The sequence below is a fragment of the Ornithorhynchus anatinus genome, chromosome 1 (assembly GCF_004115215.2).
Source record: "Ornithorhynchus anatinus isolate Pmale09 chromosome 1, mOrnAna1.pri.v4, whole genome shotgun sequence".
NCBI classification, from domain to species: Eukaryota; Metazoa; Chordata; class Mammalia; order Monotremata; family Ornithorhynchidae; genus Ornithorhynchus; species Ornithorhynchus anatinus.
In genome coordinates, this window is record NC_041728.1 from 112383812 (window position 1) to 112400513 (window position 16702).

At 42.8% G+C, this 16702-nt stretch overlaps 1 protein-coding gene across 2 annotated transcripts in view; it reads left to right on the plus strand.

The window, feature by feature from the left end:
- Nucleotides 1–16702, plus strand: part of ARHGEF26 (Rho guanine nucleotide exchange factor 26) — a 166226-nt gene that overhangs the window by 108245 nt on the left and 41279 nt on the right. Inside the window, exons 9-11 of one of the 2 annotated variants that reach the window (XM_029071943.2) lie at nucleotides 3634–3723; nucleotides 12799–12953; nucleotides 14250–14294. In XM_029071943.2, coding sequence (XP_028927776.2) covers nucleotides 3634–3723; nucleotides 12799–12953; nucleotides 14250–14294 — 290 coding nt within the window. The remainder of the gene's footprint in view (nucleotides 1–3633; nucleotides 3724–12798; nucleotides 12954–14249; nucleotides 14295–16702) is intronic. The other variant, XM_029071950.2, reaches the window with a different exon arrangement.

Here is a 16702-nt window from a genome sequence, read left to right on the forward strand (position 1 = left end):
AGTTCTGTCATTTGTCTGCTGTGTGACCTTGGACAAGTTGCCTCATCTGTCAAATGGGGATTAATAATAATAATGTTGGTATCTGTTAGGCGCTTACTATGTGCTGAGGACTGTTTTAAGCGCTGGGGTAGATACAGGGTAATCAGATTGTCCCACATGAGGCTCACAGTTAATCCCCATTTGACAGATGAGGTAACTGAGGCACAGAGAAGTGAAGTGTCTTGCCCACAGTCACACAGCTGACAAGTGGCAGAGCCTGGATTCGAACTCATGACCTCTGACTCCCAAGCCCGAGCTCTTTCCACTGAGCCACACTGCTTCCCCATGTGGGATAGAGACTGCACTCAATCTGATTAATCTGATAACATTATCTACCCAGTGTTGAGAATGGTGCCTGATTAATCTGATAACTGATGATCTATGTCAGTGTTTAGAACAGTGCTTGGCACATAGTAAGCACTTAACAAGTACTATATAATAATAATTATTATTACCTAAAATTATTCATGCCTGTGATGTTTGTTGATTTATGTCTTGAAAGGCAAGCCTTCCATGAAGGATTAAAATACCCATTTCCCTCTCTGGAACCTGTAGACCCTTTTTTTTCCATCAATATCTGTTCAAATAGACTAGTCATACCATGTTGCTCTTAAAGTGGCTAAAATGCTCTTTGAGAAACTACTCCACTGTGCTGAATAGAGGAAAGCATTTCTGGAGTTCATCATTGTTGGCTGATTCACTAGCAGAATGACTCATTAGGTCTTACCAATTCAATCAAAATGCTCAACTGTTTCCTGTTTGCCTAGCCAAACACAGAGACCGTTCTAGTGGAAATTAATAAATGATTTGCCTCCCTTAAGAATTATGCATTAAATCATAGGCGGTCAAGAGTCATTTCCAACCTTCCCCAGCCCTACTCACACAAGTCCTGTCAGAAAAAACCTCTAGCCAACAATGTGTTGTTAAAACAGTTTTTTTTATGGTGAATCCCATGTGTGTGGATCTGAGAAATTCAAAGAATCCTTTAGGATTTCATTATTGTTAAGACTGAAGATCCTGACTTGGAATTGAAAGAATCTGGTAACTCTTTGGGCCCACAAGAGGAATAAAGCAGTTCTTTAACATAGTTTCCCCAAGATCCTCTTCTTCTTTCTGTCAGCAAAAAAACTTGGACTTCTTGACCACTCTTAAATAAGTTTAGGGAGAGATGCCTTGTCTGGATATTTTCTTTTAGAGAGTAATTGAATCAAGCTTGTTACGTGCAGGGAATGTGTCTGCTAATTTTCTTGTATTGTGCTCTCCCAAGTGCTTAGTTGAGTGACTGTGTGCAGAGCAATCAGTTAGTGTATTTAAATTGAGCACTTACTGTGGGGAAGGGTGCTATGTGCCCCTGTATCTAGTCAAGACAAGATAGGAGGCTCCCTTTGAAAGAAGCTGAAACTGCTGTTCATGATTAGAACAGTGGGAACCCTCTTCCTGATTCCCTGGTCTTAGGCCTTAGAGTTCCAGGACCACCCTTTGAGACAATAATAATGATAATGTTGGCATTTGTTAAGCGCTTACTATGTGCTGAGCACTGTTCTAAGACCTGGGGTGGATACAAGGTAATCAGGTTGGCCCATGTGGAGCTTACACTCTTAATCCCCATTTTACAGTTGAGGTAACTGAGACACCGAGAAGTTAAGTGACTTGCCCAAAGTCACACAACTGACAGGTGGCAGAGCCGGGATTAGGACCCATGACCTCTGACTTCTAACCACTCCTCCCACAGTTCCTTCTTCCAACATCTCCCTTTCTAATTCACTGTACCGCTTTAACCTCAGGTATGTCTGCCATTCCACAGGCTCGCTTTCAGTCACATAGGTTAAAATGAGGAAAGTTGCACTGACAGACCTTTAGCATACTCAGCGTGGCTTAGTGGAAAGAACACCGGCCCGGATGTCAGAGGACATGGGTTCTAATCCCGGATCTGCCGCTCGTCTGCTGTGTGACCTTGGACAAGCCACTTCACTTCTCTGTGCCTCAGTTACCCCATCTGTAAAATGGGGATTAAGATTGTAAGCCCCATGTGGTACAACCTGATTACCTCGTATCTACCCCAGTGTTTAGAACAATGCTTGGCACGTAGTAAGCACTTAAAAAAATCCATAATTATTATTATTACTCATCTTCTTCAGTAAAATGCATATGTGTGTTCTTGAGCACGTACACAGACACACACACCTCCCCCCCCCAAACATACCCACACAAACCCCCCACCCTTCAGGGACCAATAGAGCACCATGGCTTAGTGGAAAAAGCACAGGCCGGGGAGTCAGATTGTAAGCCCCATGTGGTACAACCTGATTACCTCGTATCTACCCCAGTGTTTAGAACAATGCTTGGCACGTAGTAAGCACTTAAAAAAATCCATAATTATTATTATTACTCATCTTCTTCAGTAAAATGCATATGTGTGTTCTTGAGCACGTACACAGACACACACACCTCCCCCCCCCAAACATACCCACACAAACCCCCCACCCTTCAGGGACCAATAGAGCACCATGGCTTAGTGGAAAAAGCACAGGCCTGGGAGTCAGTCTAATCCCGGCTTCTCCATTGGTCTGCTGGGTGACCTTGGGCAAGTTACTTCGCTTCTCTCTGCCTGAGTTTCCTCATCTGAAAAATGGGAGTTAAGACTCTGAGACCTATGAGGGGCAAGGACTGTTTCCAGCACGATTTGCTTGTGTTTACCCCAGCACTCAATTCGGTACCTGGCTCATGGGAAGTACTTAACAAATACTAGAAGAAAAAAAAATATGCTGCGTTAAGTGTCCCTCATCCAGTAAAATGGGACTGCTGAAACCATTTCAACGGGAACACTTTCTATTGATTACCTATTCCTCTATGCAGTCAATCAATCAATTGAATTGTGTGCTTACTCTGTGCTTAGCAATCAATCAGTGGTATTTAATAATTGCTTATTATGTGCAGAGCACTGTACTAAGCACGTGGGAGAGATCAATACAGCAGAATTAGCAAAGTCACGTTCCCCATCCATAACAAGCTTACAGTCTAGAGGGGGAGACAGATGTTAATATGAATAAATAAGTAATTTATAACATATATATAATTCAAAGATATGTGCATAAAGATTTGGGGGTGGGGAGAAAATCATTTGTCCAGAGAAGCAGCATGGCTCAGTGGAAAGAGCATGGGCTTTGGAGTCAGGGCTCATGAGTTCGAATCCCAGCTCTGCCACTTGTCAGCTGTGTGACTGTGGGCAAGTCACTTAACTTCTCTGTGCCTCAGTTCTCTCATCTGTAAAATGGGGATTAAGACTGTGAGCCCCACGTGGGACAACCTGATTCCCCTATGTCTACCCCAGCGCTTAGAACAGTGCTCGGCACATAGTAAGCGCTTAACAAATACCAACATTATTATTATTATTATTATTATTAACTGTATTAAGTGCTTGGTAGAGTTCATTTGATAATCGGTAAACCTGTTTCTTGCCCACAAGGAGCTTAGTTTTGGATAATCATACAAATGAGTCTGGTAGGCGTTTGTGTTTGAATTTTCTAAGAAAATTGTGAAAAGAAAGTACGGGAACGTGTTCACTAATACCTCATACTTCTTTGTTGTCCCTAGTTGGTCCGTCTGTGCAATGAAGGAGCACGGAAGATGGAGAGAACTGAAATGATGTACACAATTAATTCTCAGCTGGAATTTAAAATCAAGGTACTGAAGCTTCTCTTGTCTGACTAATTCACTGTGCCTTATCAGGGTTTTTGTTTGGGCGGTGGTCAGAGGCAGAGTAAGTAGAGAAAGTTAGTGCAGCTCAACAGAAGGAATATAACCATTTTTTATGGTATTTCTTAATTATATTTACTGAGCTCTTACTGTGTGCAGATCAATGACTAAGTATTTGGGAAAATAAAATATAACAGAGGTGATAGACACATTCCCTGCTCTAATCTCTTCCTACATACTAAGTCCTGGGATAGATACAAGCTAATCAGTTCGACTCAGTCCATGTGCCACATGGGGCTCACAGTCTTATTCCCCTTTTTACAGATGAGGTAACTGAGGCTCCGAGAAGTTAAGTGACTTGCCCGAGATCATTCAGCACACTAGTGGGGGACTCAGGATTAGAACCTAGGTCCCTTGACTACCGACCGGCCTATGCTCTTTCCAGTAAACCATGGTGCTCCTCTAGCCCTTTAGAAGAGGAAGAGAGTGATTTACCAGGTATGAAACCCAGAGAAAGATGCAGATGATTTAAAACTCCACTGGGCTGTAAGTTCATGCCATGAAGCAGCCGGGAAACTGGGGGGTAACAGAAGGCAGATGCCAGAGTTTCACTCCTGATTAGAATGAATCTTCCTAGAAAATGGATCTGGACTCTGCCAAATCCCTTGGAGGTGTAGTCACCAATCCTAGGGAAAAGCACAGGCGAGCTAAAATTCCATGTAGGGAAGTGTAGTGTTCAGTGAATTCTGCATAGTGTTTAGCTCTTAGGTTTGAAAAGCACCTACCATAAAGACTCTGGAATTATCTCATTTGAAAAAAAAAATATGTCTCAGGACACTGAGAGAGAAAACTCCTCTCTCTTTAGCTTGTGTCTGAGTATTGTAAGAAACAAAATCTTTCTGATGAGAATCTACCTCTATCCTTTTCCCTAGTTCCTCCTTCCTCTTCCCAAAATGTGAATCTGTGTATCAGGGAGAGTTGCTGGCCCCCGGCCCAAAATCAGTTTAACAGGAATCTTGTACCACATTATGAAGATGCTACCCTCACCCCTCAGTATTCTGAGAGTTCGCAAATATCAGCCCAGGTGTCATGTGAACTGTTTAGACAATTAACCTGTGATAGACTCATGTGGGTCGCCTGAAAACTAAGCTCTTTCATTTGTTCAATTGTATTGATTGAGCATTTACTGTGTGCAGAGCACTGAACAAAATGCTTTAACACTAGACACATTCCCTGCCTACAATGAGCTTACAATCTAGAGGGGGAGACAGGCATTAATATAAATAAATGATAGATATGGACATAAGTGTTGTGGGGCTGGGAGGGGGAAGCAAGTCAGGGTGATTCACAAGGGAATGGGAGAAGAGGAAAGGAAGGCTTAGTCAGGGAAGGCCTCCAATAAACAGACACAGTCCCTGCCCACAACTAACTTACATTCTAGCGCTCTACAGAGAGTAAGTACTACAAAAATCCCACTGATTAATTGTTGCCACATCTTTTTTCTATCTTTTGGCATTGCCATTTCAGGTAGGCTGGCTTCTGATTTGATTCTGAAGGTTAGCGACTTATGTGAGAAATCCAGGTTGTCTCTACAGCGTTTTTGCTTGCCGTGCATTGTTGGCAGTAGCAGGGTGTGTATATTGCACTATGCAGTTCATCCAAATCATGGCCTCCCTTGCTCAAGCTATTCGTTCAACTGTGTGAAATCAGAAACCAAATCTACTACAGAACAAAGTAAATTAGAAACATATGGGAAAGGCTGAAAATGTGGTATATGAATCAATTACATTGCTTAGCCATAAAAATCCACGGTATAGGTCCATTTGTCTGCATTAAGCATCAATTTGCAAAATTTGCTGATATTTGTGGGTGCTAGATTGTGCTTTCATCTCTACTTATATACTCTATGACATCTGCAGCCCGAGGAGTTGGGACTACTCCATTTCTCTGACCACCTACTTGCAAAGTCTACAAAATCTGTTCCTCATTGTATAATAAAGAGCTGAAATGAGATGTGTGCTGAGCGATTCCTTCCAAAATGAGGTTTTGGTCAATGCAACTTCAAGCATTCTTTTATTAGAACTTCTGGTGCTTGGTTGGATATAATTATTATTATTATCATTATTATTATATTAAGCCCTTACTGTGTGTCAAGCACTGTTCTAAAGTTCTGGAGTATATGCAAGTAATCAGGTAGGACATAGCCCCAGTCCCACATGGGGATCATAGTCTAAATAGGAAGAAGAACAGTCACTGAATCCCCATTTTGCAGATGAGAAATGTGCGGCACATAGAAGTGAAGTGACTTGATCAGTGTCACAAAGGAGGCAAGTGGAACAGTTCAATTAAAACCCAGGTCTTCTCACTCCCAGGCCCATATTTTTTCCATTAGGTGATGCTGCTTCACGTTAAACTGTTCAAAGATATGTTTATGGATTATATTTTTACTGAAATTTTCTTTCTTTCTCTAAAGCAAGACTCCTTTACTGTCAAAATGGGTATACGAAAAGGGCCTTGTTTTAGTTGCATTATAAGAGCACTTACATATGAACTAAGGAGGACAAACAAAAATGTGATTGTATTATTTAAGTGCTTATACTTTTTGCCATATACTATACTAAGGGCTGGGGAATAATAATAATATAATCATCATCATTGATATTTATTAATTCATTCATTCAATAGTATTTATTGAGTGTTTACTATGTGCAGAGCACTGTACTAAGCGCTTGGAATGAACAAGTCGACAACAGATACAGTCCCTGCCCTTTGATGGGCTTACAGTCTAATCGGGGGAGACAGGCAGACAAGAACAATGGCAATAAATAGAGTCAAGGGGAAGAACATCTCATAAAAACAATGGCAACTAAATAGAATCAGGGTGATGTACATCTCATTAAACAAAATAAATAGGGTGATGAAGATATATACAGTCGAGCGGATGAGTACAGTGCTGAGGGGGTGGGACGGGAGAGGGGGAGGAGGAGAGGGAAGGGGGGAGAAAAGGGTTTGGCTGCAGAGAGGTGAAGGGGGGGTAGAGGGAGCAGAGGGAAAAAGGGGGGAGCTCAGTCTGGGAAGGGCCTCTTGGAGGGGGTGAGTTTTAAGTAGGGATTTGAAGAGGGGAAGAGAATTAGCTTGTCTGAGGTGAGGAGGGAGGGCATTCCAGGACCGCGGGAGGACGTGGCCCGGGGGTCGACGGCGGGATAGGCGGGACCGAGGGACGGTGAGGAGGTGGGCGGCGGAGGAGCGGAGCGTGTGGGGTGGGCGGTAGAAAGAGAGAAGGGAGGAGAGGTAGGAAGGGGTGAGGTGATGGAGAGCCTCGAAGCCTAGAGTGAGGAGTTTTTGTTTGGAGCGGAGGTTGATAGGCAACCACTGGAGTTGTCTAAGAAGGGGAGTGACATGCCCAGATCGTTTCTGCAGGAAGATGAGCCAGGCAGCGGAGTGAAGAATAGACTGGAGTGGGGCGAGAGAGGAGGAAGGGAGGTCAGAGAGAAACCTGACACAGTAGTCTAGCTGGGATATAACGAGAGCCCGTAGCAGTAAGGTAGCTGTTTGGTTGGAGAGGAAAGGGCGGATCTTGGCGATATTGTAGAGGTGAAACCGGCAGGTCTCGGTAACGGATAGGATGCGTGGGGTGAACGAGAGAGACGAGTCAAGGATGACACCGAGATTGCGGGCCCGAGAGATGGGAAGGATGGTCGTGCCATCCACAGTGATAGGGAAGTCTGGGAGAGGACCGGGCTTGGGAGGGAAGATGAGGAGCTCAGTCTTGCTCATGTTGAGTTTTAGGTGGCGGGCCGACATCCAGGTGGAGACGGCCCGGAGGCGGGAGGAGATGCGAGCCTGAAGGGAGGGGGAGAGGACAGGGGCGGAGATGTAGATCTGTGTGTCATCTGCGTAGAGATGGTAGTCAAAGCTGAGAGCGGTTGAGTTCACCGAGGGAGTGAGTGTAAATGGAGAACAGAAGAGGGCCAAGAACTGACCCTTGAGGAACTCCAACAGTTAAAGGATGGGAGGGGGAGGAGGCGCCAGCGAAGGAGACCGAGAATGACCGGCCAGAGAGGTAAGAGGAGAACCAGGAGAGGACGGAGTCCGTGAAGCCAAGGTGAGATAAGGTATGGAGGAGGAGGGGATGGTCGACAGTGTCAAAGGCAGCTGAGCGGTCAAGGAGGATTAGAATGGAGTAGGAGCCATTGGATTTGGGAAGAAGGAGGTCACGGGTGACCTTAGAGAGAGCAGTCTCGGTAGAGTGGAGGGTACGGAAGCCAGATCGGAGGGGGTCTAGGAGAGAATGGGAGTTAAGGAATTCTAAGCAGTGAGTGTAGACGACTCGTTCTAGGATTTTGGAAAGGAAGGGTGGTAGGGAGATAGGGCGGTAATTGGAAGGGGAAGTGGGGTCGAGAGCGGGTTTTTTTAGGATGGGGGAGACGTAGGCATATTTGAAGGCAGAGGGGAGGGAGCCATTGGAGATTGAGTGGTTATTGAGCACTCACTCTGCGGAGCACAATGTACTAAGAGCTTGGAAGAGTACAATACAGCGGAGTTAGACATGTTCCCTGACCACAACACGCTTTTCGTCTAGTAGGAGAGACAGTAATGTAAATAATACATAATACAATCAGATCATACAGAGTCCCTGTTGCAATCTGTTCTTCTCTTTGAAAAATAGTTGAGATATGCTACATTAATGGTAACTGGTCATTCTATTAATTATCTTGCTTGAGCTAATCTTTGTAAAAAGGGTTGGGTCTTCTGCTTTGGAAGTATTGAATTGTTTGTAAGAAATATACTAAGAGGTATTTTATTTTTTAAAAATTTCTTTACTTTTAACAGTCAATACTTTCTTCCCGAGGATTTAACAATTGAAGAAACAATTTAAAATGTCCACAGTGATATGTTCCTCTAGATAGTATATGCACAGGGGTGTTCAAGTACCCTTGTTCATTTTATATGAGTCATTAGTGTTGTTTTTTTAAAAAAATCACTGCTTTTTCTGGCAGCGTACCATTTTCTATCTTAAAACGAGTCTTTTGGTGGTAAGATTTTTTTTCTCTGGTTTGGTCATTTTCCATTTGGATCATAAAAGACCATTCTATTCTGGCAACGGTATTAATTAAAAGCACATTACCATGGCTTCAATCAAATCTATGAAGATAGGGTTTGTGTGTGTGTATGTTTTAGAGAAGGAAGAATGAGATGCACTTACCTTTTTTGATGGGTGGAAGGGAGGAGGACAAGAATACACATGTTTTTAGGAGTATAGACAAAAAGGTAGGAGGCAAAGAAAACACCGAGAACCATGTTGGGCATTTTTTTCATGCAAATAAACTAATTTTTCCTCTGATGCATAAAATTAATGTAGGTATGCTTGACTATGACCACCCTTCCTTTCTTAACCATTTTAATGTATGCTGTAGGCACCGTCATTTGAGAGATATTAGTTATGTGCAATCTGATTCACTCGTTTGATGTTTTGGTTCTCATATGGAATACTTCTATCTCTTTGTTCATTCAGTTGTATTTATTGAGTGCTTACTGTGTGCAGAGCTTACTGTGTGCAAAACTTACTGTGTTCAGCTTTATGGGATTGTTGAGCATCACAGCTCTAGATGAGACTTATTGACATTGGCATCATAGCTCCTTGTTTCAGTTGGCATATTGGGAAATGAGAGTCATGTTTACTTAAGTCGTGCTTTTGGTGACCTCATTGGAATGAAATTTAGGTAGCAGATTATGACCTCTGCTATTAAAATTCTACACTTCAGGTTTTCACAAGGGAAACAGCCACTGCTAATATTTTAGACATGAGATTTGCTAGTTTGGATAGCCAAGCAGGAAGAGATGTCATATGTTTTTCGTGTTGAGAAAAGGCAATCATTTCTATCTTTTTATGTCTGTTTCCCCTGCTAGATAGTAAGGTCCTGAAGGATAGGAATCGCGTCTACTTAAGCTACTGTATTCTCCCAAGCACTTAGTGCACTTCTCTGCACACAGTAAATGCTCCGTGAATACCACTGATTGATTGATTGTGTTGTGGCAATCCTGGCTTCTTACAATGAAGGCCTCTGTTTGCTCTTGAGCAAAACATGGAATCACTTCATAACTCTGTTTCCTTATTTTCAAAATGTGAACTATAAACCTTATGAAAGTTGATTTTTTAAATTTTGTTTTTTTAAAAGCCACATTCTCTCTAAAGCTCTTTGATCTCAGGGGCATTGAGTCCTATACACTTTGTAAGTAATAGGCATACTCATTTCATTCATTCAATCGTATCTATTAAACAGTTACTGTGTGTAGAGCACTGTACTAAGTGCTTGGGAAAGTACAATACGCAACAAAGAGTGACAATCCCTGCCTACAATGAGCTACTTGTGATTACTGATAGTTTGCCAAAGACAAAACTCCACAAACCTTGGGAAATTTTTCACTTCTGAAACCACAGATTGAGAGCTTTGAGAATTGACTGTTGGTTCAGGACAGGGTGAATAACAGAAATAATAATAATAATAATAACTGTGGTGTTTGTTAAGCACTTACTGTGTGCCAGGAACTGTACTAAGGACTGGGGTGGATACCACCAAATTGGGTTGGAGGCAGTTCCTGTCCCATGCAGGGTTCACAGCCTCAATCCCCATTTTACAGATGAGAGAACTGAGGCCCAGAGAAGTGAAGTGATTTGCCCAAGGTCACACAGCAGACAAGTGGCGGAGCTGGGATTAGAGCCCAGGTCCTTCTGAGTCTTGGACCCGTGCTCTATCCACTAGGCCACGAGGCAACATTTATCTTGAAGAATTTGAACATCTTCATAAAAAGGCTACTCAAATTATTTAAAGGCTTAGGAAGGGTAATACTAAAAATTGAGGCTTATGAGAAATGACAGTAGACAGTGGACTTTTAATTCATTCATTCATTTGTATTGAGTGCTTACTGTGTGCAAAGCACTGTACTAAGCACTTGGAAGAGTACAACAGACACGTTCCCTACATACAATGAGCTTATCGTACATAAACGTGAAAAAGGATGTTTTCAGAATGAGACAATGCAGTTGTCCTCAAAATGCGAAAAGAGGACAAGATGATCTGCTTTTTCAATTTAAAGATTATTTCTTTCATTGCTTTAATTTTTGTGGTATATAAGGGTGCCTCATTATTTTTAACTGCTCTTGAGGGATTTGAAGATTTAACATAGATCATGGTTTTCATTCTTTTTTTCCTGAATTCATTCATTCATTCAATAGTATTTATTGAGCGCTTACTATGTGCAGAGCACTGTACCAAGCACTTGGAATGTACAATTTGGCAACAGATAGAGACAATCCCTGCCCAATGATGGGCTCCCAGTCTAATCGGGGAGAGAGACGGACAAAAACAAGACAACATAAATAACGGTAAATAGAATCAAGGGGATGGACACCTCATTAACAAAATAAATAGGGTAATAAAAATATATACAAATGAGCATAGTGCTGATGGGAGGGGAAGGGGGGGGAGCAGAGGGAAAGGGGGCTTAGCTGAGGGGAGGTGAAAGGGGGAAGGGGGAGTAAGCAGAGGCCGGAGGGGGAGCAGAGGGAAAAGGGGAAATAAGTAAATGTTACAGATATATACATATGTACTGTGTCGATGGGAGGGAGGATGAATGAAGGGAACAGGTTAGGGCGACACAGGAGAGAATGGGAGAAGAGGAGAGGAATACCAATGTACATACTCTATCATATCTCCAACGTGCCCAGCTCTGTGCTCTGCACTCAAAAAATACAGGTCAGAGGACCTGGGTTCTGGTCATGGCTCTGCCACTTGCCTGTTGGGCTCGCCTCTTAACTTCTCCGGGCTTTGATTTCCTCTCCTCCGAAATGGGGATTTGATACCTGTTCTTCCTTGTAATTAGGCTTTGAGCTCTATGTAGGACTAGGTCTGTTTGCCCACTCTGCATTAATTGCATCTATCTCAGCATACAGTGGAGTGCTTGGCACATAGGAAGTGCCTAGCAAGCATACTGTCATTATTATTATTGTTAATTTCCCTCCTTCACCAAGTACCTAAAAATCCATTCTGAATCCTAGAGTCAATCATTTTATGCCACCAACTCATCACTGCACCCCTCTAGAATTTCCAGTGGCTTCCCATTTCCCTCTGCATCCAACAGAAGCTCCGAACTATTTGTTTCAAGGCTCTTCACCAGTTCTCTCCACCTTATAATTGATTTTTGTATTTCATTTATCTATTCCTGCTTTTACCAATTCTGTTTATATAGTCATTTCTGCTGCTACTGTATGTGTAGTTTGCTATGTTTTCTGCACAGATTGTACAACTTCCCAAGGGCAAGAACAACTCATTGTGGGCAGGGAATTTGTCTGTTTATTGTTTTATTGCACTTTAGTGCACTGCTCTGCACACAAACAATAAATTTGATTGACTGACTGATAGGTCAGTGTTTTGCAAACAGTAGGCACTCAATAAATACCTGGATTGGTTGATTGGTATTATTCCTTCTCTTCAAAGGTCTTGTACTGACTCCCAGTCAAGACCTGCTCTTCATTTCCAATTTATACTGTAAGCTGGTTGTGGGCAGGGAATGTATCTATTGTATTGTTATATTGCCCTCTCCCAAACTCTTAGGGAAGTGGTTTGACACAGAAAGCTCTCAATAAATATGATTGATTGATGGATTGATTTAGAGCTGTTTATCAGGTTGTCCTAGACTTCCTTAACTCCTTTGTTTCTCCTAATTTCCACCACTTACCATTTCATCCTGGATTCCTTTTCCCAGTTCCATTTTTTTTTCGTATCACCCTCCTTTTCTTCCTCCTGGCACATCTCATAGCTTTCCTTCCCTCCTTTATAGCTTCACTGAAATTTCACCTATTGATCAGTATGTTCTCTGAATTAATTGTGTGGATTCATATTTAATAGCTTCAGAAGAGATGATTTTTGAAGGAAACATTTCACAAAATCTTAAGGTACAACAGGATTTCATCAGTTTTCAATATCACTTGGACTTTGGGTGGTAATAAAACTGCTGTGCTTGAGGGAATTTAATGGTGCAATTTGAAAAATTATTTTTTAGCCATTTCCCTTGGTCTCCTCCTCCCGGTGGTTAGTGAAGAGAGGGGAATTGACTGCCTACGTAGAAGACACCGTGCTTTTCTCAAGAAGGACATCTAAGCAGCAGGTCTACTTCTTCCTCTTCAATGATGTTCTCATCATCACAAAGAAGAAGAGGTAAGGGGCTCTCAAATATATTAAGTTATCAGAAATTATCTTCTTGAAACATGCCCGAGCTGCTGCTAGGCCATACCTTGTTCTTCATGTCCTTGCGTGCTTTGAGTGTGGACTGGGAAAATATGCACTCAGGCAAGTGATCATCATAAGGATTTTCAAGTTTTTACTGTTGTTGGACCTTTATCTGAGCTTCAAAATATACTTCTAATGACAAAATTGTCAGCGTCAAAGATAATTCGGTAAAATGCCTAAAACTCTTTGGAAACCACTAATTTCTACTGAATTACCATGAAGCAGTGTTGGAGGGGTTTGTGGCCCCCTCCATCGTCATCACTAGCTCTTCCTCCACTTCTCCCAACCCCACTACCTTGCTCCTCCTATAGCTCTCTACCTGCCTTATTCCCTTATCCCTAGTATTTGTTTATCTCTCAGGTTCCATTTCTGTCTCTCCTGAAATGACTTTAGTGCTTCTGAATCATCTCTTTGCCTCTTCTGGCCTCATTCCCCGATTCCTCTTCACCTTCCTGGCCCCGAATCAGAAAGCATTTACACATTTTCAGGGCAGACCAAATCTATGGGCGATGGATGCAGTTTTGACTAGCAGAATTAATTGATCTGGGGCTTGGTTGTCCTGCCCTCTTTTAAGTATATCTAGAGATTCTTTTTGAGCAAAAGGCTCCAGAGGATCAATGGTGTGAGAAGACCAAAGCACTTGACAGTACAGCAAAGAGCAAAGGAAAATCTTCAGGTCTGCATTAGACTTTCTAGCCTTGCACACATCCTTGGGTGAATCTCGCCATTTGTGACTTCATCTTTGAAAGCGAAATAGATCTAAGCACCGGGGTTCTTGTTCACCCAAGAACCAGACTTAGCCCACTAGCCAGATATGCCCCAACACTCCTGACTATGTTTGTTTATTTATTTGTTTGAACTAACTGTCATTGCCCCAAACCTCTGTCTTGTTTTATGGATGTAGTTTTGCCTCTTGCCCAATCTCAGCACCTAAGTCTGTGTGCATATTCGATTGAACAGTCACATTTAATTATTTTCATTCCATTCCGTATGAATATTTCTCTGTCCATCTCCTCCGTTAGCATGGAAGCTCGTTGTGGGCTGGGAAGGTGTCTTCTGTTATACTTTCCAAGTTCTTAGTAGAGTGTGAAGCATGCAGTAGGCACACATTAAATTCAGGTGCACCCCACGACACAAGTGATGTTTTCCTTGAATGTGTGGATATATCATGAATGGCTGTATCATGGGATACATTGTCCCAGAGTCTTACAAGCAATCTGTTAGCTTCCGTTCCAGAACCAGCCTCGACAGGATGACCAAGCCCTACAGGTGGGTAAAAATTGCACTCACCAACCCACCCCTTCATTTCATCTTGTATTCTCCCGTATTTCCCGGGGCCTGTCCTGCCGCCTTGTACCCCGAATTTGGATCCCTCCTTCCCTGAGTCACCACCCCCATGCTCCAGTAATTTTTTTTTTAACTTGGTTCATAGGAACAACTGTTGCTGCCAGTATGGCTAACTCTGCCTAGTCACCCCTTCCCTACCCCATCCCAGCCCCTGCTGGAAAGGAGAAGGGAGCAGTCAATCATCATTTCAATCGTATTTAAGAGCCCTGGGGTAGGCTCAGTACAAAGGCACAGCAATCCCTGCTGCTGACTTCCCATCCTGTGCTGGACTGTCCCCACCCTAACTCCCATGGCAGGGGCTGTGGAGGGGGGCAGGTGAGGTTATCAGGGGCAACTGGAGGGCGAGGGGGGTCTCTTTCTCTCAATCATATGTACAGAGCACTGTACTAAGTGCTTGAGAGAGTACAATAAGCAGACACATTCCTTGCCCTCAAAGAGCTTACAATCTAGAGGGAGGAGACAGACATTAATAAAAATAAATTACAGATGTATTATTGAAAGATTTGAGGATGAGCATTAATAAGTACCTAAGGGCAAGAGATAATGGGAGGGTTACCATGATATGGAGGCCTGGGAATTAATTGAGAGGATTAGCACAGTATAAATTGCTAGGGTGGGGAAAAAACACTCTTGTGACTCCAACAATTCCACTTCCCAGACAAATACCACTATTATTTGGTGATATTTGGGGGTGGGCCAGGCTGTGCCTAACGGAATGTGATTGCAGCCAAAGAGGCCCGGTATTAGGTTGAACACGTGCCACAGACTTTGAGAAAAACCTGGATGGTCTTGCTACACTTGCGGGCAATTTATAGCGGAGACAGTAATGACTTACTGGGGGTGGGGGCAGCAGTAACCCAGTATATGCTAGGCAGTGGCCTAGGACATGTCACTAATTTGAATTGGATTTTGCTGTAGCAATGGAATACTACGTTGGGCCGGGGCTTATGGATCCTGGAGCTTGGTCACAGTTAGCGCAAGGTGGATCTCTGGATTTTCAGTGCAGTGAGCCGTCCAGACCCTGGAGTATGCCTGGAATCACTTCTGACACTTTGCACTACTTTGTACTACTTTGACTACTTTACACTACCACTGCCGATGCTCCAGTGTCTCAGGCCTCATTCCTTCTGCTTCCCCCACACCCTCGCCCTCTTCCTCTGTGGGTTTTTCTCTCCCTTTCCCAACTTAAGCAGCCCTGCTGGTCAGATGATTTCATGGCCTAGTGGAAAGAGCAAGGGCCTGGAGTCAGAAGGACCTGGGTTCTAAACCCAGATCTACAGCTCGTCTGCTGAGTGACCTTGGGTAAGTGACTTCACTTCTCTGGGCCTCGGTTCCCTCATCTGGAAAATGGGGATTAAATCTGTGATCCCCATATGGAACAAGGACTGTGTCCAAACCGATTTGCTTGTATCTACCCCAGGGCTTACTACAGTGCCTGGCACAGAGTAAGTGACTAACAGATACTATTATCATTATTATTATTGTGGTTGTTTCAGCCAATCACCCTCTGGGAGCCATTTTTAGAGCCCCTCTCAAATGTAGAAATGTTTTTTGCTGAGCTCGATGAAGACCATTTTACCTTTTACATGTCTGTATACGTGCATTCAAATACATACATATCAAGCCTGCTAGGATCACCCCAAACATATAACCATTGAGTAATCAATTTGGGCGGGAATGAATAAAGGTAGAGAAGAAGTAAGAGTGTATTTTGGGAATGAGCATTGTGGCAGAATGAAAATATCTCATTATGTCAATATAAACTAGATTATCTTCTTTTATACCAGTTGTGAACCTATTTAGCAGTGTGTCACGCTTGATTCTTTGGCTCTCCCCAGCAAGACGATAGGAACAAAAAGTTCCTCATGTTTTCTCTTGCATCCCTCTATCAGTTGGGAATTATTTCTGTAGAGTAAAGAAAATGGACTGAATTGGAAAGCTGTGTTTTTTCTGCACTGAAAGTCATAACAGAAAGAACAAATTGGTGGTGGTTCTCCTAATTATGAGAAAATCACTGCAATATATTCAAGAAGAGCTTATTTATTTTATTGTGGGAACAACCTAATACGTCTCAAATCATCTAAGTAACAGTTCCAAAAAAAAGATTAGTGAAGAGTTATAACTTCTCTTGTTTTTATGTTGTTTGTTGGTTTCCTATGAGATAGCTTATTTAAACAACCCCAGCTTCTAGCAAAGAGGTTTTTTGTGGGGGAGGGTGGCGGGGGGTAATTATATATGCCTGTTTAAACTTTGGAGTTCCATGGCTAATGTCTTCCAGCTGTTAAAATATTGAGTAAGTTCCAATGGACCCAAGTTCCAACTAAAAACTT